At 53.2% G+C, this 24,869-nt stretch overlaps 1 protein-coding gene across 30 annotated transcripts in view; it reads left to right on the top strand.

Moving 5' to 3' along the window:
• PHLDB1 (pleckstrin homology like domain family B member 1) overlaps window positions 1-24,869 on the top strand; it is a 43,576-nt gene that overhangs the window by 8,979 nt on the left and 9,728 nt on the right. For 13 of the 30 annotated variants that reach the window (XM_083588271.1, XM_083588283.1, XM_083588276.1 and 10 more), the window contains exons 5-13: window positions 8,806-8,931; window positions 10,054-11,408; window positions 16,816-17,085; window positions 19,112-19,252; window positions 19,492-19,623; window positions 21,954-22,082; window positions 22,827-22,982; window positions 23,084-23,194; window positions 23,443-23,532. In XM_083588271.1, the coding sequence (XP_083444397.1) occupies window positions 8,806-8,931; window positions 10,054-11,408; window positions 16,816-17,085; window positions 19,112-19,252; window positions 19,492-19,623; window positions 21,954-22,082; window positions 22,827-22,982; window positions 23,084-23,194; window positions 23,443-23,532 (2,510 nt within the window). Of the gene's footprint in view, window positions 1-4,097; window positions 4,440-8,805; window positions 8,932-10,053; window positions 11,409-16,815; window positions 17,086-19,111; window positions 19,253-19,491; window positions 19,624-21,953; window positions 22,083-22,826; window positions 22,983-23,083; window positions 23,195-23,442; window positions 23,533-24,869 lie in introns of those variants that run through there. The other 17 variants (XM_083588275.1, XM_083588286.1, XM_083588287.1 and 14 more) reach the window with 4 other exon arrangements.

The raw sequence follows: 24,869 nt of genomic DNA, 5'->3' as shown, positions 1-24,869 counted from the left end.
GAAAGTCTAAGGATGTACTCTCTGCCAAAACACCCTTCTTCATGTGCTTACTGACAAAGGTTAATGAGACTTTTGACTTTCCCTTGCAAACTTCCTTTTTAACCCATCGCCTCATTCTTCAGAAGTTTCCTCTTTTGAAGTCAAATGTGACTGTACTTTCTTGGAAACTGCCTACTTACATCTTTCTCCAAGTCCTCCTTGGTGCCACAGGATTATGTCCAGGGTCATCTCCTCTCTGGTTGGTTCCTTGACCAGCTGTTCTAGAGCAATCAATCATTTAGGGTACTGTATCTATAGACTTTTTTGTCATGAGCGGAGCATACATGAGCCCAGTCTTACTTAAGTGGAATTCGTTCAATTTGCCCATTAGTACACCACTTCCTCCCTGACTTCATTCTCCATCTCCCAGAACACTTGTCAGGAAATTGACAGCATGTCTGTCACCAGTACTAGTCACCCACAGCAGTTCTGTGGAGAAGTCTGCCCATTTAAGTCAATCTAATTCAGGCTTTTTAACACTGCCTAGCAGGAAGAGGCTCTCTAGGAATTCAGATGGAGTCTCTCCCAGTCCTATGTGGAAATGTCATTGGGGATTGAACCAGGGACATTCTGCATGCAAATCAGGTGTTGGAGATTCATTTCCCTCTTTAAGAACAGCCCTGTTGGGTTAGAACAGCCAGTTAAGCACCTTCTTCCTCCCAGTGACCAAGTAAATGTTTGTGGGAAGCCTAAAAGCAGGACAGGAGTGCAACAGCTTTCTTCAGCTGTTGATGATGGTGATCTAACCTGATGTTGCAAGTTAACGTGGCTGACTAATTTGAGATTTAAAGTATTTATTTGACACATCGAGTGACATGTTCAGGTCACATAAAAAGTAAAGCATAGTCGTACTGGTCCATAAGAAAATTAAAAAATAATGTTTAGGCCCACCAAAATACCACAAAACAGTATGCACTCTTTGTGCCTAGTAATGCAATGGCCCCAATTTGGTTTTTGAACTGATGTTCAGGATGCATTATAGCATTGTACACAGAATTTCCTGCTCTTGGGGCCTTTGCTATTTAATAATAATAAATAATAATAATAATAAATAATAATAATAATAAAACCAACATACTCTTTGCATTGGCCTCGGACCACAGTGGAGAGCTTTGGTGCCTCCCCAGGAGGTCTCACCTGCCTGAAAGGGGGCTGCAAAACCACATGCCTACATCAGAAAGGTGCTAACGCACAGGCTCCCATTTTGCACCCACATCTGGGCATTAAGCACGTGCTGGTTCCAGCCCCTAGATATAGCACTGCCATTCCCTTTCTCCAATATTCAGTCCCTTATTTCCTCCTCCCCGTTTTCATTTTCTCTTTGGGATGGGGTCGGTGTCTGCTTTGTTGTGGACTGAAGAAACTGTTAAGCGAATTGAGCAAAGAATGGGGATCTGGAACTAGTGACCTCCTTAAGGACTTCCCCCGCCTCTGCCGCCCTAAACACACACATTTTCTAGGGAGCTCCTCCACACACCACTGGGTGCAGCAGCAGCCAGCCCTTTCATACAAAGATCACAGTGTCAGATTTTCCAAGAGACTCCATGTTTCCTGCCTGAATCACTCTCTTTCCCACCCCCCCTGCCCGCCCAGACCCTGGAAAAAGAATCCCATTAAAAATATTTTAAAAATTAATAGCCCCGAGGACTCCCCTGGGCAGAGAGAGGAAAATAGCTGAGCTACTTCTCTCCATGACTGAGTCAATCCCAGCCACACACACACACACAAATGCTTTCGCAAGGCGTGGGCCGAAGCCTGTTGTGCCTGGCTGGAGAGAGCGAGCAGACTGCAGACACAGATGTGCTCTTATAGATGCCTCCCCCCTCTCCTCCCCCCCCCATTGTGCTGCTAAACTGTGATCTCACATGTGGGAGGGACGGCAGCAGCAGCAGCAAGCCAGAGCAGCCCATCACCCTTCAAAGGACCCTGCAGTTGCCCTATATTTTCCATGCTAGCAAATCCCACCAAGGCTGCCCTAGTTCAAAGCACATCATTGCCATGTCCCTTGAAAGCTCATCCCAAATCGCAGCTTAGGAGGCTGAGGTGCACCCTGACCAAAATGGGATCCTGGCAGGGGGCAGAAACTCCCAGGGGCCGATGCACCCAGAGATTTGAAGGCAGGGGGCCCCTGGGAGTTTCACTCTGGCCCTTTTTAGCCATAGCTGGGGTACAACCTGGCCTTTGGATCGCTCCTGTCCCTTTGTCCAACCTGGGGGTGGGTGGGAGATGCTTTCTAACCGACAGCAGCCTCCGCCAATGAGGTCCTTACTCCATTTGAGGAAAGGCTGGACCCAGTCCATGCAGCAGGGGGGAGACCTTGTGCCCAGAATTTCCTCCTGGAGAGACAACTGGTGGCTTGTGCTACTACTAGCCTGCGGACTCTTGCTTTTCAGGGGTGATTTGGCTTCAGTTTCTGCCAGCTTGTCCAGGCCATCCAAAGCACTGGGCTTCTCCAGTTCTTCTTTTGAGATACCTTCTCTTTCTCCCAAGCACTGTTTCTTTTTTATTTATGCCACCACCGACATCAGGCACCATCTTCAGCAGGTTTCCAGAGAGGCTTAAAAAGGTAAAGGGACCCCTGACCATTAGGTCCAGTAGTGACCGACTCTGGGGTTGCGGTGCTCATCTCGCTTTATTGGCCGAGGGAGCCGGCGTACAGCTTCCGGGTCATGTGGCCAGCATGACTAAGCCACTTCTGGCAAACCAGAGCAGCACACGGAAACACCGTTTACCTTCCCGCTGGAGCGGTACCTATTTATCTACTTGCACATTTACATGCTTTCGAACTGCTAGGTTGGCAGGAGCAGGGACTGAGCAATGGGAGCTCACCCCGTTATGGGGATTCGAACCTCGGCAAGTCCTAGGCTCTGTGGTTTAACCCACAGCGCCACCGGCTGAAAAAACTTAAAAAGCACACCTATGTAAACCAAGCTTTAAAACACTACCATACAAAAGAGCAGTTTCATGCAGCCAGCTGAGTTTTAAACGGACCAAATGGTATAAAAGTCAGGGGAAGTGAAAAGAGGTCTTGCATTGAGGCAGGCACCAGGTGAGCCTCCATAGGGGAGCCTGCTGCCCCACTCCTTTTGTGCCCCAGAGTGGTCACCTTGTGAGGGTTTGACCTTTCCAGTGAAGGGAAGAGGTGGCTGCTTTGCTTTCTGTCTCTGTCAACCTTTTCTCCTGCCCCTCTTTCAGGGCTCAGTGCATCTCACTCTCATTTTCACTTCACAATGGCCCTGCAAGGGAGCTTAAGGTGCACAATAAGAGCAAGCCTCTCCCATAGGTGTCTGATGTCTGCTGTACCCACACTGTCTCTCGGGGAGCTTGTGAGCTAGCTGTTCAGGCACACTACTATCTCCCTTCAGGCAACTAAACTGATTTTTTTGGGAGGGAGAATTCATTAAATCACACTCCTTGATCAGCTGAATCTGGAGGAAGTCACAGTGAAAATACTACAATTTAAGCAGCCTGGCTCCTGCATGGTGTCATTCAGCGGTACAGATGCGGGTGGGCAAGGTCCACACTGCAGGGGGTGATTTCTCCCCCTCCCCACAAGAAAAGAGGGCATTCAAAATAATGCTGCGATGCTCTTGTATTTGGCAGCCGCCGGCAAAGAAGAGTCCAAAATTGTGTAGAGCCTAAATGGGGAGACAAAAAGGGTTTTTTGGGGGGGTGTCTGGCGCTGTTTTTTTCGCCTAGAGCCCGCTTCTTTCAAAGGGACGTTGAAACTGTTTAAGGACCCACCAGCACAGAATTTATTGGCGGAATAAAAGCGGGTGAGAGCGGCGCCTTTCCGCAGCTCTGAGCTGGTCATGGCTCCGGTTTTCTCTCGGGCACCTTTCCCAACAAGCCTGCAAGGCAGGCCAGTATCATGGCTGCCACACCCCCCACCCACAGCCGGAGCTGAGTCGAGCGAAAGGGCTGCTGCTACTAGCGAGACCTCCGAGTGGGGGCGGCCCCCGAGTCCCAGCCTCGTTTCGGCCAAGCCTCGACGGGCAGTCTCTGTCCCTACCGACCTGCGCGAAGTAAAGCCCGGCCAGCCGCCTCGTGGCCAGACGAGGGCGCAGCCCTTCTGCCGTCCAAGCGCTGCTCCGGGGGAAGCGCCGGTAGCGACCCCGGCCCTGCAGAGCAAGGGCCTTCGCCGCAATCCACCCCCCAACTCCAGGGGTCCCGTCGCTGCGCCCCCTCTTCCTACCGAGACCCCCCCAGGTCCGCCTCAGCGGCGCCCCCTCCCCGATCTCCCCTGCCCGGCTGCGCGACGGAAGCAGGCGAGGAGCCGCCCCCTGAATAGACCCCGCCAGCTGGGGCCGGGCTTGGCACCGCGAAAGGCGCGGCCAGACCGGGATCGGGCGCGCCGCACTGAGCAGGCGGCGGCGGCGGCGGCGGCACGTCGGGGGCAGGTGAGTGCGCCGGGGGCGGGGGCGCGTCCTCGTCGCCGCGGTGCCTTGCGAGGGAGAAAAGGCGGCGGCCGCCCCGGCCTCGGCGGGCTTGCAACAGGCGCTCCAGCCGCAGGCGCTATTTTTAGGAGTCCCCAAAGTGGCGCCGGCGGCTGGACCTGGCCGGGCGCAGATGCCGGTCCCCTCCCCCGGCGTAACGCGCTGTCGCTGCCTGCGCAGAGAAGCTGGGCGGGCCCAGGGAAGCGAGGCAGGCTGGGGCCCGCAATCCGGTTCCGAGTCCGCTCGGCTCGCCTTGCGCGCCTCCCCTCTGCCCTTTCCCCGAGGGACGGCTTCTGATCCTGCTCCAGGCCTGGCGGCCCTTGCGCTCTTTGCCGCCTCCGCTGCCCGCAGGAGACGTGGCACCCGACGGGAGGGGGGCGCATCACATGGTCTTGGAAGCGACCAGGGGGTTTGCCTGGGCCGCGTGGCCCTCAGGCCTTCCCTGGACGAGTCCAACCGCCTCCCTCTCTTATGCCCCCCCCATGCTTGGGTAGTTATGCCACCGGCCAGTGGGCGGCGCGCTGGCTAAGAGGAGCAGATTGCGCTCAGAGTGTGGCTTCTGTTGAGGGGTCTCTGAGAATTGAGGGAGCAAGGTACAGAAGGTCGCCAAAAATGGGCAGGGCAAGGGGCTGCCACGGGGTGATAATGATGCTTGGAGCCCACCTGCACCCTGGATGGGTGGGATCGATTCCCTGGTTTGCATGTTTGCATCTGCTGGCTGCCTTGCGCCAAACATCAGGTTTCCTGGTAACTTAGTCGCTTTTTCTGTGCCATCCTGACCGAAGTCTCTTCAGGGCTATGTGGTCCTGTGCTGGGGATCCATTCAACCCTATAACATTGGTCAGACTTGAAAGTTAGACGGTGAGCCTGTCAGGACCAGAAGATGAACAGCAGGACATGCAAGGAACTGTTTTCAGCCACAGTTTATCCTTAAAAAGGAACGTCCGTGGTCTACCTTACACGGTTGTTGTGAGCAAGGTGGAGGCCATGATTTATTGCTGCATAGTTGAACTGCTATAGACATTATAATGAGAAGGGTCCATATGTGCCTTTCCCAGGCAGCCATCGGGATCAGAAGTCCAGATGGGGAGCAGCTCAGCCGTGGGTGATTTATCTCTGAGATCCCAGCACAAAGGCCCAGCGATGCTGCCGAGGAGGGAGGGGAGCAGAGAGATTTACAGAGCAGATTGTTTGAGGGGGGCGGGGGGCGGGATTTGGCATGTGGCAGTTCTGGTGCTCCAATGCACCAGAGCTTGGTGGGGCACAAAGCCCTGGGGACGTTCCCGACTGCCCCTTTCCTCCCCCTCCTTGGCTGTGTTCCACATTCTGTGCCTTGTATAGGGATGGCAGCGAGGCACAGACTGCCCCCCTCCCTCCTCTGCAGGACAGCCACCTGTTCTTTTGCAGGCTCCTGCTTTTACGTACTTCCGCTTCTTCCCAGGGTTCAGGCAGGACAGAGGACAGAATGGTTTCCTCTCCTCTCTCCCTCCCTCTCCCCAGAGTGATCTTTCCTGCCTCCTGACTGGTATGAAGCGTTTGGGGACCCAGGAAAGGTGGGATGGGAACTCTGAATTTGTACATGTCTGTGTTGCCCGAATAACTTAAGTCATTTGGGCGGCCCAGTGGAGGAGATGCTTTAGCTGACCCCCTGGGGAAGTAGCTTGCCCACAAGTCCTCCTTTCATCCTGCCTAAAGGAGGAGTGGGGGGGCGGGCGCTACCAATGCTTCCCCGGGCCTTTCCTTGAGAGGAGACATATTGTGTCGCACGCACAGAGCTGCAAGATTCATTGCTGCATTGTAAGATAAGCCTGGCAGCTCCCCTCTGGAGCTGTGGGGGTGGCTGGTCAAGTTGTCCTTTTTGAGGCTGTGCAGAAGCACCAGTTTTGTCCCTGGGGGAGAAACATGCAGGGATTGAGCAGCAATTTTCACTTCTCCAGAATTCTGGCTAGTAACGTGATCCATAACATCGAGTTTATTCGCCAGCTCCTCCAAAATGCCCTCTATTCTATTACCAACCAGCAAAGCCCTCCTGCACTTGATAGACAAAATAATAAAAAGACACACAAATCAGACATTAGTGATGGCAGCATTCAGAAACCAGTTGGAGAACATTTCGACATACTGACCTTTACGGTGGCCGTCCTTGGAGAAAAATGCTCTGTTCTTCCAACATTTTCCTTCTTTATGTGTGTGTGGGTAATTCTAACTTTTTAGTTTAGATAAGAGGTGACACGATAGAAGTATATAAACTAATGCATGGAGAAGGTGGAGAGAGAAAAGTTTTTATTCCTCTCTCAACGCTCAGACTCATGGCAGGGATTGTCGACAACCTAAGTGGCTTTAAAAGAGCCTTAGGCAAATTCATGGAGGATAGCCCTAAATATGGCTAGTAGCCATTGTGGCTATGCTCTGCGTCTCCAGTAGGGGGCAGTGATGCTTCTGAACACTCCCCCGCTCCCCATGTGGCAAGGAGCAGATATTAGGGTTGTGTGGTTCAGACTCCTGGGATTAGCTAAACATGCGATCCCATTAAGAGGGAGGTGGGATGATTGTGATGTTTGCACATTTGATCTTGGGAGCCATGTGACTGCACCTGATTAACACAAAGCAGCAGCTGCACCCCAGAGGAAGTGCAACCTGCCTGGAAGGTGCTCCTGGCTTGAACTCACGGCTGTCTTTGCATCCAGTCCTGCCAGGGGAAGGGTTGCTCAGGGTTATTATGGAGCACCCAAAGACTCCGTTTTTAGTAACCTTCAATTTCCTTGGTTTGTTTTAAAAATGGCCAGGAATGTGCTTGCCAACACGGCAGTTTCTGAAATCCAGGAATATGTGTGTGTATGTGTGTGTCTTCTCTGGGTGGTGTGGGCCTGCCCTGGCCAGGCTCTGATGAGTCCGGAGGGATTTGACTCTGGCATTTGGGGAGCTCAAGACCGGAATTAGTTGTGGGTTTTTCTCCTTGTGGCCAGGAAGCCGGCAGCCGCCACTGCAAAAGGAGCAGCAGCTGGTGCCAGTTTTTTTTCTGTCCCATTTCCCAAAAGAAGCTGCTTCTACCGCCTGCTTTGCTGCATGATCAAGGGGTCCAGAAGGGGGTTGTGAATTTCTGGTGAAAGCCAGGGGGTCTGCATTGGGGTGGGATGTCAGCCGAGCCACCCAACCTTTGCATAAGTAAGATAAAGAAATGCCCCTCCTGGCTCTCTGTCTGGACAGGTCCCAATCCCTCCTTAGAAGCAGGGTGGCCTCTGTGGCAGGTGCTGGGTGGGCAAAGTCGGCACCTCTGCAAGTGCACCAATGGTGTCAGGACGAGTGCGCAGGAGGGGGTGTGGCGGGCCTCTTCTTTTCCACACCTTGCTCTCCGCAAATGCTGCTGCACATTCCACAGCAGCGCTCCAGGCAGGAGCTGGCTTGTCGGCCAGCCAGGGAGCTGGAATCCTGCCCCTGCAGGCATAGAATCCTGCTGCTCCGCCTCTGCGCACGAACCCCCCGCCACACCTTTTGTGTGCACAAGGCAGCTTGTCATTGCCCTGTCATTCACAGAGCTGCTCACAGACTTGGACAGCTGGGCTGGAGTGGGAGTGCAAGGCTTGGCCCCCGCAGCATTCACAGTGGAAACTGTTGCTGCTATTATTTAACCTCAGCTTGCTTCCCAGCATCTGAACCCCGTCAGCAGGTTGCAGCTCTTAGGGTGGCCTCATTTGGCCTCCTGCAGGCCAGGCTGGTCTTGTCCTATTCCTTTAACTCAGGGTGGGTCACAGTTGTGGACCGCCAAATGTTGCTAGACTGGAGCTGCCATAATCCCTGGGCATTGGCCGTGCTGGCTGAGGGCTGGTGGGAGCTGGGAGTCCTGACAGCATCTCAAGAGCCACAGATGCACCCCCAACTCCTGGTTTAACTCTTCCCAGTAGCTATTTCTGCGTTTCGTGGCCTTTGCTGTTCCTTTTCTGCCCACAGCTTGTTGCCATGTAACATCTGGCACCCACTAGATAAATTTTGACATGCTTCCAAGATCATATTGTATGCGTTGCAGCAACTCCATTAAAAGGGACCCAGCTGGACTCTCCCTTGTGACGCTGTCCTTGGAAAGTGACAATGGGCTGCCTTGGTACTGGGCCCTTTGCAGGGTCAGTCAGATCTGAACCCCAGCCGTTTGGAAGAGGCCCCAAGGCAGGGTAGTCCTTTTTGCAACCCCTGTGGGACGCGGGTTCAAAGCGCAGGGAGAGGGGAGATTGCTGTGTGACCCCAAAGTATGTTTTAATAGGGTTGATTTCCTGCTCAGTCTGTGAGATCACTGTGAATCTTCCCCCTCCCCATCAGTCTTCTCATTTTCTTTCAGGGTGTATGATCTGCCTGGGCCAGTCGACCTTCCTTCGGTTCAACCACCCGGCTGAGGCGAAGTGGATGAAAAGCATGATTCCCAGCGTGGGGCGAAGCCCTGCACCCCAGCATGGGCTCACAGCAGGTAGGAGAATTTCAAGGGCAAGGTTTAGGTGGGCTTCTGGGAGGCACAGCACAGCCCCCCATCCTTGCAGTCACTTGGAATAGCCACATGGCCCTTTGCCGCTGATGTTTCCTTGGCCTTCGTAACCATGGGGTTGTTGGGGGTTGAGTACCCCCAGCTCCCTGTCCAGGGATATTATGTCTGGGGTGGGGGAATCTTCTGCTGTGCTGTGGTTTGGAATTCCTGCAGCTCCTTGCAAAATGTGAAATGTGAGGCCCTTCTTTGGGTGCCTCCTCCATGAGAGGTCTGGAGGAGAACATGAGAACGGGCCTTTTCTGCAGTAGCCCCCTGTCTGTGGCATGTTTTCCCCCAGGAAGTTCACCTGCTGTCTTCATTATGCAACTTTAGGCACATGGCAAAAACATTGCCTTGGCCGATTGACATCCAATGTCCTTTTAAAATGTGTTGAGGAGGGTCGTGTTATTGGGTTGCTTTTTTGTTTTTGTTTTTATTATGTATTTTGTGTTTTTATATCGTGAGCTTATGTTGCAACCACCCTGAGACCTGCGGATATAGAAATTTAATATACGATATGATAATCTTTATTGTCATTGTCCCATACAGAACAACGAAATTGAAAAATCTACATAAGACATTCAAAACCCAACAAGCCTGCCATCCCAGTTATCCCAACCTGGTTAGCCCCCTTAAAGCTCTGATACCCCATTTTTAAATATAATATACTCCCATACAGACTCCTTATAATGCATTTAAAACCAAAATCGCATTTGGGTAGAAACTGTTTCTCTGGTGACTAGTCCTAGTCTTTATAACCCTGTACCTTCTTCCAGAAGGCAGAAGCTGAAAGAAATCATTTCCAGGGTACGCATTAATTAAATTATACAAATTTAATTAATGGTGATGGTGATGATGTCTCAGCTGCCAATGCAGAACTTGAGTCCAGAGAATTTGATAAGCCTTGATTTCAGAAAAAAAGTTTCCCGCCCGCAGAAGTTGAGCATGGCTCATAGGCAACATGTGTGGGGTTACGGAGCTGCAGTAGTTGCAGAAACAGTGGGGTGGGAGCAGGAGCAGTGGAGGGTCAAGAGCACCCCCAGCCCACCTTGCCTTTTCTCTCCACAGAGGCCCAGAGCCTTCTGAATGGCAATCAAGATACGGCGAAGGCTTCCCGGCACAGCCACAGCGCATTGGTCAGCTCCATCGAGCGGGACTTGCAGGACATCATGGACTCCCTGGTGCTGGAGGAGGAAGGCAGCACTCCCAGGCAGCTCCCCAGCAGCCGCAGCAACGCTCCGTCGCCAGACTCCTCCGTCGTGAATGGCAGGGGCGGGCGCTACCTGCTGTCGCCTCCCCAGAGCCCTGGCGCCATGTCTGTGGGATCCAGCTACGAAAACACCTCCCCGCCCTTCTCTCCCCTCTCCTCTCCCGCAAGCAGCAGCAGCTGCGCCAGCCACTCGCCTGGCACCCAGGATCAGGGCCCTGCCCTGCCTCCCATGGTGCCCGTTCGCTCCTCTAGTTTCAACCACACCATGCTGACTCCTCACGGCGGGGCCAGCCTGGACCTGCCGAGCAGCGCCGGAGGCCCAAACCTGGCCCGGGGGCTGGGGAGCCCACGGACGGCTCGGAGGGCCACACAGGAGAGTCCCCGGAGCCCCACACCCAGCCGCAGGGCCCGGCCCTCGGGGGAGAGCCCCCGCCCGGGCCCACGCAGCTCCCCTCCACCTGCATTGCCCGCTGGCCTGAGCGAGACCCTGCCGGGCAGCCCTCGGGTACAGCCACCCACCAGCCCACGCCTGGCCCCCAAATTCCAGTCACCCTCCACCCCACGGACCAAGGCCACGGCTCTACAGGAGAGGCCTCCCAGCCCTTTCCGGGAAGCGCGGGACACATCTGCTGGCACCTCCCGCCAAGGGCTGGGAAAAGGCTTCCCGCCGGCTGAGCCTGCTGTGTTTGTGCCTCTCAGCCAATCGAGCCGTGCCCTGCAGCCCCCCGAGAGCCCCCGACTCAGCCGGCGGCCTCTGGAGAGCATGCGGGAGCTGCCTCCTCTCAGCCCCGCCTTGTCCCGCCGGGCAGTGTCGCCAGCCCCACACGGTGGCCCCCCAGTGCAGGCCAAGGCCGGTGAGGCCCCCTGTGGCTGGCGGAGGGAGCCCATTGAGGACCTTATGTCTGCCTCTTTCTCCTGCCTGCGGGGACGCAGCCCCTCGCCCACCCTGCTCGCCCGGGAGCCCGGCCAACGCAAGCCCAGCTACGCAACCGGCCTGAGCCCTGCCTACAGCCTGGGCTCCCTGACCTCAGCCTCGCCGCGTCAGAGCCCCCGCCTGCACCGGAAGTTGTCTGGGGGGCTGGAGCTGACGCCGGGGCCCCTGCGGGAGCGCAAGCACAGCATCTCGGAGCTCAGCGGCGACGAGGGGGAGCTGAGGGAATACCATCGCTGGCAGCGCCAGGAGCGGCTCCGGGAACAGGAGATGGAGCGGCTGGTGAGTGGGGCACCTGCTCAGGCAGTGGGCACAAGGACTTCTGTAATAACAGGGGGGTCTGCCGGTGCCTCTGAGGTGGTTGGGCTGCAGTGTCAGAAATTAGCCAGGTACCAGGCGTGTTTTGCGACTTGTGCAGGACCTTTTGCAACCAGGTGGATATTTCCAGACATCTGGAGAGGTCAGACTGACATCACCATCTGTCTGACCTCTCCAGCTTTCTTGAGCAGCTAGACAAAAGAGCTTGCATACTGCATTTCTATTCCACTTTTTTTCTCTAAGGAGTGCATGGCTCACCCCCCCCCCAGTTAATTCCTACAACAACCAGGTGAGGTAGGTTAAGAGGCTGTGACTGACTCCAGGATCACTCAGTGAGCTTTGTGACTGAGCGGCGATTTGAACCCTGATCTCCCAGGTCCTAGTCCGACACTCTAACCATTAGACCACACTGGCTTCCTACAGTGCTTCTGGTTGAGAGGCAGCAGAATTAAGTAGGTAAATAAATAAGGGGAAGGCAAAATGAACCTTAAAGAACGAACCGAAGCATTTTTCTTGAAGCTTGAATTTGTTGTATTTGATGTTTTAGTGTGTTGTAAACTGCTTTGAGATTTTTTCTTTAAAATATAAAGCGGTAGAGAAATGAAATGAATAATATTAATATTTTTTTTCAAAAATCCACCACCGATGTGGCAGCTGTGACCTTGGTTTAAGGTGCCATTTGGCGATTAGCTTGTATATCTGAGTTTCTAACATGTTAGATGTGGAATGAATGAGGGAATCCTGGGCAGGCTGAAGGAATAACCGTTCCCCAGAGAGAAGGGAAGGTTGGGGGATGCCCTGTCAGGAGCATTAAGAATCTTAAGTGAAATACATGCATTTCCTTGCAACCAACAACTAGGGGTGCTAATTGTTTGAGGGGGATGGGGGTGGAAGTCAATGATATTTCTGGAATTTCCAGCTTCGCACTTGCCCAAACCTTGAGCTGCAGTTACCAAGATGTGTTATCAGGGGGTGGGCAAAATCAGCCTGTGTGTCAGGCAGGTAGCAAGGTGGTGGCAGAAATAGCTGCGTGGAACAGTTTCTGTACAAACACGGGGGAGTCAGACCCCTTTGCAAGAGTGTCTGCCTGGGGAAGTGAGGCAGGAATGTGTGGGTTGTGGTCCCCTGCAGATGAACAACAAGCTTTTCCCCCAAGGCACACCTGGCTCTGGGATGAGGGGTGAGGTGGAGCTGAGAATGGGGGGAGTTGGCTTGTAACCCCCAGGCCTGAAACGGTGCATTCTCTGGGATTTTCCCATGCGGCCCAGACTGAGCATGCTCCGTTTGGCATTTGTCGCTTTGTTTTATGCTCCGCCTGCCTTCAGTTAACTCTTGCGGTTCCTATCTGGTGATAAGCACCTCCTAACCAAACATTCGGATGTTGCCCATCACGGGCTCCAGTGCTCCCCGGGAATGGCACAGAAGGGGCCCCAATGCACTCCGATGAGAGAAAGCATTTTTTCATGCAGAGCGCATTTAAACTATGGAACTCCCTCCCCCAGGAGGCAATGATAGTCTTTAAAAGAGGATTAGACAAATTCGTGGTTATGAGTGGCTGCTAGCCATGATGGCTGTGCTCTGCCACCACAGTTGGAAGAAGCAGTTCTTCTGAATGCCAGTCGCTGGAAATGGCAGGAGGGGAGAGCGCTCTTGTGTTTGAATCCTGCTTGCGGATTCCCAGGCATCTGGTTGGCCACTGTGAAAACCGGATACTCCATTGGCTGGATCCAGCAAGGCTCTTCTTATGTCCTTAACTGTTGACTCTGGGCGGGACCCTCCCTGGCAGAGCTAACACCAGGGTGGGGTGTTTTGTGCGCCTGGTCCTCTGCCCGGCCTCTGAGCCCAGCTGCACCACACAGCTCCTAGCCAGGGTAACTCTGCAGCCTTTTTGCCCAGCTGGACTTGGGTCTCAGGACTGGCTGTGTGTCTGCCTGGCTCAGACTGGTGGAGCGTGCCACCTTGGGCTGCTGTGCCAGCCCCCAGCTACACCCTGCAGGTTGCCTGTTGTCTCGCCAGTGGCTGGGCACTGACTCACAACTGCTTGTTTGCACAGCTTGTGTGATTCACAGAGGAGAAATAGGCTGGCGGGGAGGTGGGGGGGGGGGGAGAGGCTGTTGCTGCTGGGCCCGCACCCTGCCATTAGCCTGGTCACGTGCCGGGGTAAGCGGGGAGCGTCTTTTTTGGTTCTCGACTTTGTTGTCGGAGGCTGGAGGTGTTTGTGTTCCTTGCCTGTGAAAGGCCTAGAGGGATGTGTCTGTGAGATGAGAGTCACTCTGGACCTCACTGTGAGTACCGTAAGCCTGTGTGCATGTTGCACGCTGCTCGCCTCTCCATCCCACTTGGCGCTCTGCACAGCCGAAGCAGCGGCAGGGGTGGGGATTGATTGGGGGCTGTTCTCCCAGGACAGAATTTGCTTTGATCTCTTGTAAAAGGGGGGGCAGCTGGGAGAGGTGAGTGTTGGGGTTTGCCCACGAAAGCCTGCTCTAGTCCTGGTGAAGCTTAGCTTGGCACAGGATCCTGTGTGTTCCCCCCACTTGGGCTACATACAAGCTAAAATGGGGGTGCTCTCCTTAGACTTGGATTTCACTGTGACCTGGAGGGAAAGTGGCAGAGCTTCTCCTTGGCAGTTTCTGGCGCTTGCCTGGTTTCCTTCAGCCTCTCTTTCTCCTCCCCCCCCCCCCCGTTGCCCCCACCTGCAACGCCTCTTCTGTCTTTCATTGGTTAGCAGCTGACCTGGACACCTGTGCAGGAGTGAAAAGGTGCATAGGCAAGTGAGGCCCTTCTCCCAGTGGGCTGGATGAGGCCCAAGGGTGCCAAACTCCTCCTTCTTGCTGGTGGTTGGCTTCTCTCTCTGCCAGTTCTAAAGGGCACCTGTTGTAGCCCTGTTGAGGTGGCCCAGCCTTGAGTCAAGGTGTATCAGGCTCCTCAAGGGGACATACTCCGAAAGCACACCTGTGGAGCCTTCAGAACCCTATGATGTGGCTCCTTGCACAAGAGCAGGAGAAAGGCTTTCTTTCCTCAGGGCAGCTGCTGCCATTGTACAGGCAGCTCCGTATGGAAGTTTCCTGAGCCCTCCCTGCTCTGACCATCTTCCTGCTTGGGGAGGCTCTTTTAATTTCCTTGGAATCCTGTTATAGGTAGCTGCTGGCTTTATTGTTTCATTCGCCGAATCAGATGCTTGTTTGCTTGCTTGAAAGTATTTTATATACCATCAATCCGCACCATATAGCAGGACAGTATACAATTTTATGGGATGCGGGTGGCGCTGTGGTCTAAACCACAGAGCCTAGGGCTTGCCGATCTGAAGGTTAGCCGTTCGAATCCCCGCAACGGGGTGAGTTCCCGTTGCTCAGTCCCTGCTCCTGCCAACCTAGCAGTTCAAAAGCACATCAAAGTGCAAGTAGATAAATAGGTACCGCTCCAGCGGGAAGGTAAACGGTGTTTCCGTGCGCTGCTCTGGTTCGCCAGAAGTGGCTTAGTCATGCCAGCCACATGACCCAGAAAAACGGTCTGCAGACAAACGCCCTCTGTCAGTAAAGCGAGATGAGTGCCGCAACCCCAGAGTCGTTTGCGATTGGACTTAACTGTCAGGGGTCCTTTACCTTTCATACAGTTTTATATATATGATCATTAAAATGACTGGCTGCTCAAGAAAACAGATGCACGGGTCTGTTGGCATAAAAAGATCTTCACGAGGCACCTGAAGGTCAAAAGTAAAGGTGCCTGCATGGGAGCAGCAGCGACACGGAATACCCAACTGCTGGAGGAGGCCGGTCGGGCATCTGTAGCATGGGGGCAGGGAGGGACGCATATAGCTGTTAGCACTTCTCTGAAAGATCTCTGTGATAGGGCTCAGATAGAAGGGCTCATACAAGCCTTAATTTTCAAATTGCATTAATGTCAGATGAATATTGTAAGCTGCTGTGTGAAGGCTTTCAATAAATAAAAAGTCCAATTGCTAGCTGCAGCAGTTGGACCAGACCTGAGTGGTTCCACTTAGTCTACCCTATTCTTTCCCATGGTAATCCCACCCCGAGGTGCCAGGTACGTTTTGCTACTGGCGCGAGTCCAGTTGCGACTATGTGGAGATTTCTGGGCTCCAGGTTGGGAGCCGCAGTTTTCAAAACCTTGGTCTAGGTTAATACCATTTCCATGTCCGCTGTGTGTGTTTCTCTTCCTTGCATACTGGGACAAGTGAATGGAGTAAGCTACAGTCAAGCAATGTAGTTGGGATCATAGAATCATAGAGCTGTAGCGTTGGAAGCAACCCCCAAGGTGAATAGACATTGTGGCGACCGTAACCTAGGTTTAAGGTGCTGTTTGGCACATTGCTTAAATATCTGAGTTTCTGCCCACCAGAAGGACAGAAGGACCACGGCTCTCCCCTTTCTGTCTGTAGTATTTCTGCCCTACCCTCTCTGCCTTCCAGAGGATCCCAGGGCAGGATTTCATTGGCCTTGAGTTTCCAGCCACTCGGTTTCATGAGATGACACCCCAGTTCTTGTGGTATGAGAGGGAGAGGGAAGCCTCTCTCTCTGGGTGTGTTTCTCCTCCCCTTCTTTCCTTCTGCTGCAATGAACATAGGAGCTCCAAGACCTTCCTGGCAGATATTGTTTAGAATTTTATTATTACGGTCACAGACCAGTTCCAGCTCACTTACAATATCAGGAAAATCATAAAACACAACAGGAATACATTGAATTGCAGTTGAATATAACAGAGACAATTCAGATATAGCGGCAGTTTAAAAATATATATTAAATCTTGATCACTAAAATATAACCTAAAATTGTCATTTGAAACCTTCATCATTTTGGTAGTACAGCTTGTTCCCTAAGTTTTATGGCACAGAATTTGGCCACCCTTAGCGTGATCTCTAGATCCTTGTCCTCTACCAGTAATTTTAGACGTTGAAGTTCGGACCCATTTGGAGACTTTTGTATAACAGGAGTGATAAATACCGAGCATATATCCCTGTAGAAACGGCAGCGTAACAAGACATGAGAGACAGTGGCAGATATTGTCTCAGGCTAGCTGGAGTCCGTGCTTGCAAAATGCCTTTGGGTCTTCTTTGCTCACGCACCAGAATGTCTTTCGCCAGCTTTGGTCTGTGCTTACCGAAGCAGCTGCGTGATAAGACACTGAACAGGTTGGCCAAAAACACGAAATGCTACGTTCTCACTTTTCCCTTGTGAAAAGGCTGGGGAAAGCCAGTGGTTGGGGAACCGGCCAACCACAAGAGCCAAGAGGCTGGAGGGAGCCAGGGTGGGGTGGGGTCAGCTGTGGCTCCTGCCAGAGCACTGAAAGCCTTGGGATGCTCTGGGATGCTGATACTGACAGCTTTCCTTTCACCCCTCTGCCCTTTGCTTAGGAGCGGCAGCGGCTGGAGACTATCCTGAGCCTGTGTGCCGAGTACACTCACAGCGATGGCGATCCGGGCCAGGAGCACACCTTCCCCAGCGCTGCTGCCGAGGGTGCTGGCCAGCCGGGAAGGAGGCCCTCCAAGGGCTCCATCAGTCTTGGACGAGCGAAGGAGCAGCTGGTGGGAACCCTGGGCCTGCGGGAGAGGGAGAGCTTGGAGCGCTCGGATGAGGACCACCTGAAAGAGGAAAGCAGCAGCACAGAGAGTGCTGGCCAGGAGGTGAGAGGGCCATGCTTGGAGCTGGGAGGACAAGGAGGAGCATAAGGGACTGCCCTGGGTGGAGTCCTCCTTTGCTCCCCAAACTGGCACTTTCCACTTTCCACTGTCACTTTTTTTGGAATACAGCTGCCATCTTCCCTGACCAGGCTGGCTGGGGATGATGGGAGTTGGAGTCCCACAACAGGTTGAGGGCAGCTGACTTGGCATGTAAACTTGGTAGACTCAGAGAGGAAAGAGTGGCTTGTGCATTCCTCCATCTCTTTGGGGAGAAGAATTATATGCCTGTCCCACCCCCAGTGTGTCTGGGATACCTCTGGCTAACAGAGTTCATGGCTGGCGTTGTGGTATGAATTTTAGATAAAACTTTATTCACATTAGCCAATGGCCAAAGCAACAATAAAACATTACAGTATACGCAGGAAAGGAAATTTGATATAAGAGCACAATTTAAAGTCCTGAATCAGCTGTCAGTTAGTGGCCCTTATTCTGATTGCCCCTGCTTTGAACCTAGCAACCTTTGCTATTATCTGCTCATTTTGATTGCAGATCATTAAGGAATGGTATGAAATTATTTCTACCCCACCTGTTTCTTACACAGGGAACACCTATTAAACAGAACATATGGAACCAAGAGAATTAGAAGCAAGCTTCAGCAGATCCAGTTTATTAGAGCTATTGCAATAGGACAGGCTCTTAGCAGAACTGCTAGTTAGGAGAAATAAATAAAAAAATTGTCCAGTAGCACCTTAGAGACCAACTAAGTATGTTCTGGTATGAGCTTTCGTGTGCATGCACACTTCTTCAGATACACCAACACGGCTACCTACCTGATGCTAGTTAGGAGGACTGCCCAGAGCAAATTCGTAACAAAACTTATGCAGGATTTCAAGCACAGCAAACAAGGAGTCATAAACATCAAGCATTCTTCTACATACCTCAAAAAAGGTTACAGGTCATGGGATATAAAGATACTTGACCTCACACTGGTAATCAACTTTCCTGGGGTGTCCCAAACCATTTGGTCCTAACTATTCAGTGGGGGCTGTTGACATTCCTTTCCCATGCCTGTCCTTGGAACCTCTCAAGGAGATGCCAGTGCTAACTCACAACAGACATAGGAAAACATCCTGCCGTTTGTGCCACTTTCAGGGTAAGATAGGAGAGATGGAATGCAGCCTAGGAATGAGGCATGAGAGTCACAAAATGCAGACATGCGGGAATCATTCATGGATGCATTCTAGCCAAAGGTTAAATGTACTTAATATTGAAACATGATTAAAATAAAAAATATACACCTGGGGTCACTGATTTTTTTTCATTATTCCCCCCTTTGATTATAACCTTTCCAAGGTTTATAATCCCACTTTATCAAAGTCGTTAATCTACCAAGACATAGTCCCTCTTGGACATATTTACTAGACTATTAACATTGGCAAGCACTGAACACCACAACATAGCAATATAATACAAAGAATGACTGAAAGGAGAATTAATAAACGCCCTTTCAAGGCTTCCTTGATGCAACTAGCCTGAAGATACCAATATGGCAATCCTTTATGTAATGGGTAGGCAAACTAAGGCCCAGGGGCTGGATCAGGCCCAAACACGTTCTAAATCCAGCCCATAGACGGTCCAGGAATCAGTGTGTTTTTACATGAGTAGAATGTGTCCTTTTATTTAAAATGCATCTCTGGGTTATTTGTGAGGCTTGGGAATTCGTTCATCCCCCTCCCAAAAAAGGTCCCCCACAAGGTCTGAGGGACAGTGGACTGGCCCCCTGCTGAAAAGGTTTGCTGACCCCTGCTTTATGTTGTTCTTATTAAATTCTCTATGGTTTTAAAGACCCGAGAGGAGCATTCTCTCCCTTTTTCTTTAAACATGTCAGCTTATGCTATACATGCAGCAGGGAGGCCTAGTCATCAAGGACACATGAGGTTTTCTTGCATCAGCTTTATTTTGTGCCCGGTGTCAAATTAGTCTTCTAATTAGGCTACCCTCTTTGCTGATTTTTCCAAACCCTCCGCAGCACGAAGAGCCACCCAGCACCAAAGCCAGCCAGGAGGCGGCCCTGCTGGAGGAGGAGCGCACCCGTGTCCTGGCCAGCGTTGATCAGTTGAAGAGCCGAGCTAAGGAGCTGGAGCAGCAGCTGCAGGAAACAGCCCGGGAGGTTAGGCAGGGATGAGGGCAAAGGGTAGAGTTCCTTCCTCTTGGCTGTGCCTCGTTTGGTCATGCTGATGGGCAGGGCAGAGCCCAGGAGGGGCCCAGTCCTAGACTTCATTCATGAATGAAGAGTTGCTGGAGCTCAGGGGGGCCTCTAACTCACCCCCACCTCCCGATGGCTCCTCCTGCAGAGAGAGGCCTGGGCTCTGAGTCTTAGCATGATGGGGCTCCTTGTCTCTCGCCCAGGCGGAGATGGAGCGGGCCCTCCTGCAAGGCGAGCGGGAGGCCGAGCTGATCCAGCTGCAGCAGGAGCAGAAGGCAGTGCAGCAGTTGCAGGAGCGCATGTCTGGTCTGGACGCCGCCATCCACCGGGACAAGGTAAATGGCTGGCGCCCGAGGCATCTTGGCTGCCCCAGTGCCACCCGGTCACCCTTTGGGGAGGCACAACCAGGCCATATGTGGCCCTCGGCTTGGGCTGGCCCTGCTCCGCCCAGCTTGGCTGCTCTGTTCCTCACCCCCCGCCCCCAAGGACACTACACTGGGGGGAACTGGGTTGCCAAAGCTGCCCTGGCACTTTCCCTCGCCTCTCTGCTGGGTTTTCAAGCCGAGGTGACTCGCTCGGGAGCTGAACTCAAGGTGGTTCCTCTTGGTGCTTGGTGGCAAGCTGGAAAACTGCTTGGGGCTCCTGAGTGGAGCCCTCCCTTTCCAAGCTTTGGTGTCTGAGGTGTCTCTTCTCAAGCCCAGGCAGTGCTGTTTGCATCCATCTCCCTGGCGCTGCTCAGGGCTGGGCCCTTCCTTGCCCCAATTCATCTTTCCAGACCAGAGGCATTAAGAAGATGTTTGCCTGCAAGACAGGCAGCTCCAGACCAGCACCTTGGCTGGCTGTGGATGGAAGCAAGTTGCCCCTGGGATTCCCACCATGCCCCTGGACTCCCTGGCATTTAGCCCCCCAGGTGCTTGTTTGGGGGCTGCTGATTCCCAGCCTTTCTCAAACCTTTGCTCCCGCAGGGAGCCCGAGGGGACGCACACACCTTGCGAAGCGCTGCCACTAACCCCCCGCCTCGCACTAACCAGCTCTAACCCTCTCTCCATTCTCTCTCTGTCTCTCTTTCTCTCTCTGACTCTGATTGCTTGGATGCCTGCCTGCCTGCATCTTGCTGGTGGGCCACCCTAACTGAGACAGTGAGGCGGAGCATGGCTGAAGCCCAAAAGACAGGCGGAGGAGGAGGAGGAGGGAGGGTCTATTGCATGTGTACAAACATCCCACCCCATCGGAGGCTGCCTGGCAGGGACACGGCTCCAGGGCCTAGCCTTGGCACCTCCTGGGGAGCTGGGGGGGGCTGAGGGGGCTTGGGTGCCTTCAAGGAGCTCTGCAGTGCCCTCCCTCTCCCCCATGCGGGTGCCCATCCCAGCTGCCCCCCAACAGGCAGGGTGCTCTTCAGCACTTCAGTCTAGCTGCGGGGAAACTTGCAGGTTTGTTAATGCACAACTGCGGATTTGGATGCACAACTGCTGATGCTGTTGAAGGCGGACTCAGGTCTTGCTGTTCTGTTTCCCGGTGTGTAGGCCTCCCCAGCTTTGGATTATTCCTTAAGGACAGTGGAGAACCACCCAGTCTACTGCTGGCACACTAAATGCACTATAAAAACTCAGGGCGACGTGGAAACTTTGAGGGCTGTGCAAGTGATCTAATTTCACAGGGTCGTGAGGACCAAAGGCAGGGGGTGGGGATCAATACTGCATAGGACAGTCTGTGTGGATGGAGTGCCAGGGCGTGACGCCTAGGCAAGCTGACTCAGAATTGAAAAGTGGCAACTGACACTCACCCACCCTCCCTGAGCAGTGGTGGAGCTTCATGCTCCGGCACCAACGGGAGGGGGCGGAGAGTAGGCGGGGGCGGGGCTGGCACGTGTCCCAGGGGCATGGTGCGTGTCCTGGGGGCGTGGCACCCAGCGCGGGCGGGGGGGGGTCAGCCACAATGGCACCCCATCGGGATAGCGCTGCTGGGAGCAGTGCGCTCCCCCCGCACGCCTCTTCCTCTGCCGGTGATCCTGAGATTCTGCCCCAAGGAAAACTGGATGATACATTCTATTGGCTTTTATTGTGTGCCCCTGCCACATTCTGTGGACGCCTGTGAAGTCAGATCCGGCATGCAGCCCTGGCCACGGGTGGCAAGGCGCTTGCTGCCCCCAGTGTGGGCCTGGTGCCCCTCTCCTGCTGCCAACTGACTCACTGACATGTACCCCAAAGTGCCCAGAGCCCCTAGGAAACGGTGCTGCACTAACTCCAGAGAGGTGTGAGCCTAGTTTTGTGTCTCAAACATAGCAATGCTTGTATGTCATGAGTCAACTCTGGGGTGGCTGGGAGGGGGCTGGAGGGAGGGTGTGTGTCTCATCCTGAAAATGTCCATTTCCTGGACTCCTGAGTATCTCTAGAGATCTTTGCGGCAGCTGACATGGTGGACTCTTCTGGGCAGGCCAGTAATTGGCCGGAGAGGACTTGTGGGTGGCCAAGACTGCCCTTTGGGCACATGGTGACTTTGAGACACAAGACTGAGGTTCCCAGTAGCTGCCCGGTAACCCTGTTAGAGTTTGAGCCCCCTTGCTAACCTCCTGCCCCCTTGCTTTGCATGGCCTGCTCTTGAGAAGTGTGTTTTCTCTCTCTTTCTCTCTCTCTCTTCCGTGTGTGTTGTTTTCTCCCGGATTCAGGAGAGGGCAAAGGTTGATGCTGAAAGGAAGGAACTTGAGCGACTGCGGGCACTATACTCTGAGCTCAAGCGCCAGCTTGATAACTGCCCTGAGTCAATGAGGGAGCAGTTGCAGGACCAGATGCAAAGGGTCAGTGTCTCCTCCCTTGCCCCCCACCATCTCCCCGCCTGCAGCCGGGGTCAGCGCCTGGCTGAGGGTAAGCATGGCAGGCTGGCTTGGGTTGGTGGGGCACAACAGCAGGGCCTGGCGCCCTGGCAGCTCTTGGGAGGATGGCTTTTCCGGAAGAGGGAGCTCAGATCATGGGTGGGGGCCCTCCTCTCCTTGAGCCCTCTTTGCGGAGCACGAAGGGGCTAAGACTGGAATGAAGCTGAGCCCATCCTGGCAGGGAGCAAGGGTTGCCAAGGCCCAGCAGCTCCTCAAGAAACCCACCCTACACCCCTTTCTCATGGCTCCTGCTGGCACCAGAGGAGTCTCCAGGAGGCTGACAGCTCCTGAATGCCCCTCAGGCTACTTTCCTCCTTGAACCGTTTTGCTGGTTATGTGTCCTTTTGATTAAAAAAGAGCTCACCTTCCGGCATTTTGGGTTTTTTTTGCAAGGGTTTGCTTGCAGAGGAGAGCCAGAGCAGCCCTGTCCTTCAGGTTGCCTCTGCTGACTCTGCAGCCTTTGGACCCTTGTCCCACCTGCCCAGTGACCCTCTGGAAGGCTTGGACCGGATGCACATAGAAGGTCCTAGGTCCAATCCCCTGCAGAAGCTCCAGGAGCAAAACCCCCTGGAAATCCTTGCTGAGCTAGATGGACCAATGTTCCTTCCCCCCTGCCCAAGCCAGCCGCCTTCCCCGAGTCCCAGCTGAGCCGCTGTGTCCTTGCTGCAGGAAGCGGAGGCCCTGGAGACGGAGACGAAGCTGTTTGAAGACCTGGAGTTCCAGCACCTGGAGAAGGAGAGCCGCCTGGAGGAGGAACGCGAGATGCTCAGCCAGCAGATCCTGCACAGCAAAGCCGAGAGCCACCGCAGCGTGGCACGGAGGAAGGTGGGTGGGCGAGAGCGGAGAAGGAAGCCCTTTGAACTGGGGGGCACTGGCCACGTGGCACTTGCTCAGCCCCCAACCCCGCTCTTTTTGTTTCCCTGCAGGAACGCCTGGCAGCGCTGGAGAGTCAAGCCAACCAGATCAGGCTGCAGGCTGCTCAGGAGGCTGACCGGCTGGGCAAGGAGAAAGCCACCACCTTGCAGATGCTGCAGAAGGTACCGCCTGGCAAGGAGGGCATCTGGCAGAGCTGGGCGAGGCAGGGCAGGGCCACCTGGGGTGGGGCTTCTGTCCTGCCAGAACCATTCCCCCATAGGGGTAAGGTTAGGTGGGACCTGGCTTATTGACATGGGGCAGGGCATGGCTCTCCCCTAGGCACTGTGCCATAGGGGAAAGGGAGCTGGAGGCTGGGTGGTATGGCTGGAAGCACCCCAACAAGCTTCTCCCTTTTCCTTCCCTGTGGTAGGAGAAGGAGACCCTCCTTGCGCTAGAGAGACGGTACCGGGTGCTGACTGGTGGCTCCGGCTTCCCCAAGGCCTCTACAGCTCTGCGAGAGGTAAAAGGACCTCTGTGGGTGCCCAGTTTCTGGGGGGGGGCTTCAGCAAAGCCCCAAGGGTGCAGGCTTTTGCAGCCTCCTGAACTTGCAGGGGGAAGTGAGCCCTTGCCTTAGCAGCTCTGCTTGTTTCTGCCTTTCTCCCACCTTACCCTGCTAACAGCGCAGAGTTTGATGGCAATCTCTCCTTACTACGGAAGGAGGCTGAGAGGGAGGTGAAGAGGCAAACCCTGCCCAGGGAAGCTTTGTGTGCTGGGACCTCATGCCCAGAGCTGCTGCTCCAGCCAACCCCCCATAGTCCAAAATAGTTAGTTATTGTTATCTCCCATTATTGAGATTTCCCAGAACCATTTAAAAAAGGACTCATCCAATCTAGGGCGTGCTGAATTTTTCAACCTTCAAATTCCAAAAATGAAGGGTGCTAAAATGTTGTATTGGGAACTCGAAACATATTTCGTTTAGTTTTGCTTGGTTAGTAAAATGTGTGTAAAATCACATAGAAATCATTAAAAATGATTGCCAAGTACTTGCAGTTTTTTTTTAAATTATTATTATTATTATTATTATTATTATTATTATTATTATTATTATTATTTAGCATTACCTGTCATTTTCAGAAGATAAAATTCTTTGGTTTTCCGAAAGCAGTTCATGTGCTTCTTCATCAAACTTGGACTTGCCAAGCTAAATGTTGTCCAGTCACGAAAATAATAGCAGATTTGAATTCCTCACACCCAAAAACATATTTTTAAGACCCTTCACTGAAGAAATTAGCAAAAATTAAGTTTCAGCCCCTAACTTCTGGAGTTAAAGGAGTGTACATCTTGTGCATTTAACAGAAACTTCCCAGAAGACATTGAGCAGTTCCGCCCAAAATATTTAGAAAACCACCTGTCTGGGCCACTCTCCTGCACTTTTGTTCTGTAGCTCTGCCTTGTTCTTTCGGGTGTTGCATAATTACCACCTGTATAAGATATTACAGGGGATATTTCTCTTTAAAATGTGCACATGGGACGCTGCTGGGGCTCCCCTGAAAGACATGTTCCCTCTCCATTTTTCTTCAGGTGACAATATCCCTGCAACCGTTTTCTTTATTGCTTGTATGATTTTCAGACTCCCAGCAGTAATCTCCTTTCTCTGACTTGCTTTCTTTTTCCCTTCTGGGGAAGCTTGAGGGCAGGGGCCTCTTGTACTGGCGATGGGGCACAAGAGCACCTAGTGGGGTAGGAAGCAGAAGAAGGCCTCTCTGCAGCCCCTCCGTTCTGAGAAGAAATTGCCCAAACAGACTGAGGGTTCCATTATTATTATTATTATTATTATTATTATTATTATTATTATTA

The sequence above is a fragment of the Podarcis filfolensis genome (assembly GCF_964270895.1).
Source record: "Podarcis filfolensis genome assembly, chromosome: 15".
In the NCBI taxonomy this organism is placed as follows: Eukaryota; Metazoa; Chordata; class Lepidosauria; order Squamata; family Lacertidae; genus Podarcis; species Podarcis filfolensis.
Note: the sequence above shows the minus strand (reverse complement) of the source record. Positions and strands in the feature narration are given on the sequence as shown.